The sequence below is a fragment of the Coregonus lavaretus genome (assembly GCF_964263955.1).
Source record: "Coregonus lavaretus genome assembly, chromosome: 35".
Taxonomy (NCBI): Eukaryota; Metazoa; Chordata; class Actinopteri; order Salmoniformes; family Salmonidae; genus Coregonus; species Coregonus lavaretus.
The window spans coordinates 7,816,904-7,818,772 of record NC_140022.1 but is presented as its reverse complement, the minus strand read 5'-3'; the positions used below and the strand labels follow the sequence as shown (position 1 = coordinate 7,818,772).

Sequence of the window (1,869 nt, the reverse complement as noted above, 5' to 3'; positions counted from 1 at the left end):
CCATCTGCTCTTTTATATCCAAATCAGCCCAGTTCATCATAATAGAGGCCTCTGTTGATAATTAATAACATTATGTTTATCTCTGATGGATTGAATCAACTTGATTAGAAAAAGAAAAATATTGGTGACTTTTATAGTGATTGTTTGAATTTATTATGACTACCCAAATAGTGTACATATGTATAATGATGGCTTTAAACACAACGTGTTCAATGGCCACAATGTCAAGAGTCACACATGCTTTCAATAAGTGTTGCTGTGACTCTGAGTTGACAGACATGGGAAGCAAATTCTGGTTGCATGAGAGAGGTGGGGCAACCCTACCAGTCCTGCACATTGAATGGGGTCTTTCTACAACTGTTCCCTTACAACTAGGGTCCACAGACTCGGGGCCACCGCTGCACTCAAAGAGTAATCCAGGAGTAGAGTATGCTACATAATCCATATGCAATAATCCCCATTTATAATCCCACACGTCCATCCCCAAAGTGAGAGCAGTCCTGTCCTGGCTACTCAGAGAGCGATATCCTCAGAGTCCTGTCTCCTCCTCCATCTCCATCTGTCTCTGAGTTTATGGAGGAGTTTCCTCACCGGGTCCGTATACTGCCTGTTGGCCAGCCCCAGGACCAGCGGCACCACTGCCATGCTCCCGATCCCCGTGCACGACAGCACGATGTGTGTGGTGGAGTTCCCGCGCGGCTCCTCGCTGAGCAGAAACGCCACGCACACGTGTATGTAGATGATGTAGGGCACCCAGCAGGCCAGGAAGGTCAGCGACACGGCTGCCACGCAGCGCGTGTAGCGGAGGTTGAGCCGCTGCTCCTGTTCCGAGGACTGACCGCCCCCCCTGGTCGCCACGGAGCGGTGCAGGCGGCAGATGTCCTTAATCTGGCCCCGGGTGATCCACAGCACACGTCCCGTCATGCCCGCGATGGACAGGATGGCAGGCGCCAGCAGCCCGTACACCTCGAGGTAGATGAAGGCATTGGGGAAGACCCGTCTGTAAGAGCAGCACTCTGAGCCGACCGGCGCCGCTAACGCTGCCGCCATGGTCGAACAGTTCCCCGGCACATCCGGCGTGCCCGTGTCATTAAATGCACAGCAGCCGTTCCACCCCGGCCCGGCCCGGTTGTTCCAGCCGAAGGCGGGCAGGGAGGCGTAGAGCAGCGGAGGCGCCCACACGGCGAGCAGCGCCAGCGGGAAGTGGCGGTGAACCCAGAAGCTACTATAATGTAACGGACTCACGATGCACATGTACCTGTCATAATGAACTATCACCAGGTTAAACAGGAACGCCAGAAACAAGAAATTAGGAAAAATATGAACCAGGAGACAGGAGCTAAAACTCAGCGGGCGGTTGAGTCCCATCCAGGGGATGAACGGCAGGGCCACGCCCGTACACAGGTCAGCCACTAGCAGGCTCAGGAAGAAGTAGTTTGGGGTGTTGTAGAGCTGACGGTTACAAGAGATGCCCAGGATGATGACCAGGTTGGCCAGGATGATGGTGGTGGACAGGGGCACGGTGATGGCGTAGATGAGACGTGCCTCCGACAGCAGCGGCCGCACAGCAGAGTCATTGACCAGGTCATCCATGGTTGCGGTTGTGGTGGTTGTGTTCTTCCACAGTTGGCTTTAGTGTGCCAGAACTTCACCCCCACTGCTACGGAGACTTCCACAGCTCCCATTAAACTGCAGGAAGCCTGGGTGAAGACAGACAGACAGACAGACATAGAATAAAGTTAGACCAGAGATCATGGAGCATTATGTATTCAGAGCTCAAAACAAACTGCCTGTTAGTTGCTCTGGATAAGAGTGTTGGCTAAATGACCAACATGTAAATGTAAATGCAAACTACTCTCTCGTCTAGAG

At 52.9% G+C, this 1,869-nt stretch overlaps 1 protein-coding gene across 1 annotated transcript; it reads right to left on the bottom strand.

Annotated features, from left to right (window-relative positions):
* Nucleotides 1–513: 513 nt before the first annotated feature.
* Nucleotides 514–1,593, bottom strand: LOC311109904 (G-protein coupled bile acid receptor 1-like; the record flags this gene model as incomplete). Its single annotated transcript, XM_084152919.1, has 1 exon — nt 514–1,593. The coding sequence occupies one exon, from the start codon at nt 1,591–1,593 to the stop codon at nt 514–516; it is 1,080 nt and encodes a 359-aa protein (XP_084009045.1).
* Between the last annotated feature and the right edge of the window lie 276 nt (nt 1,594–1,869).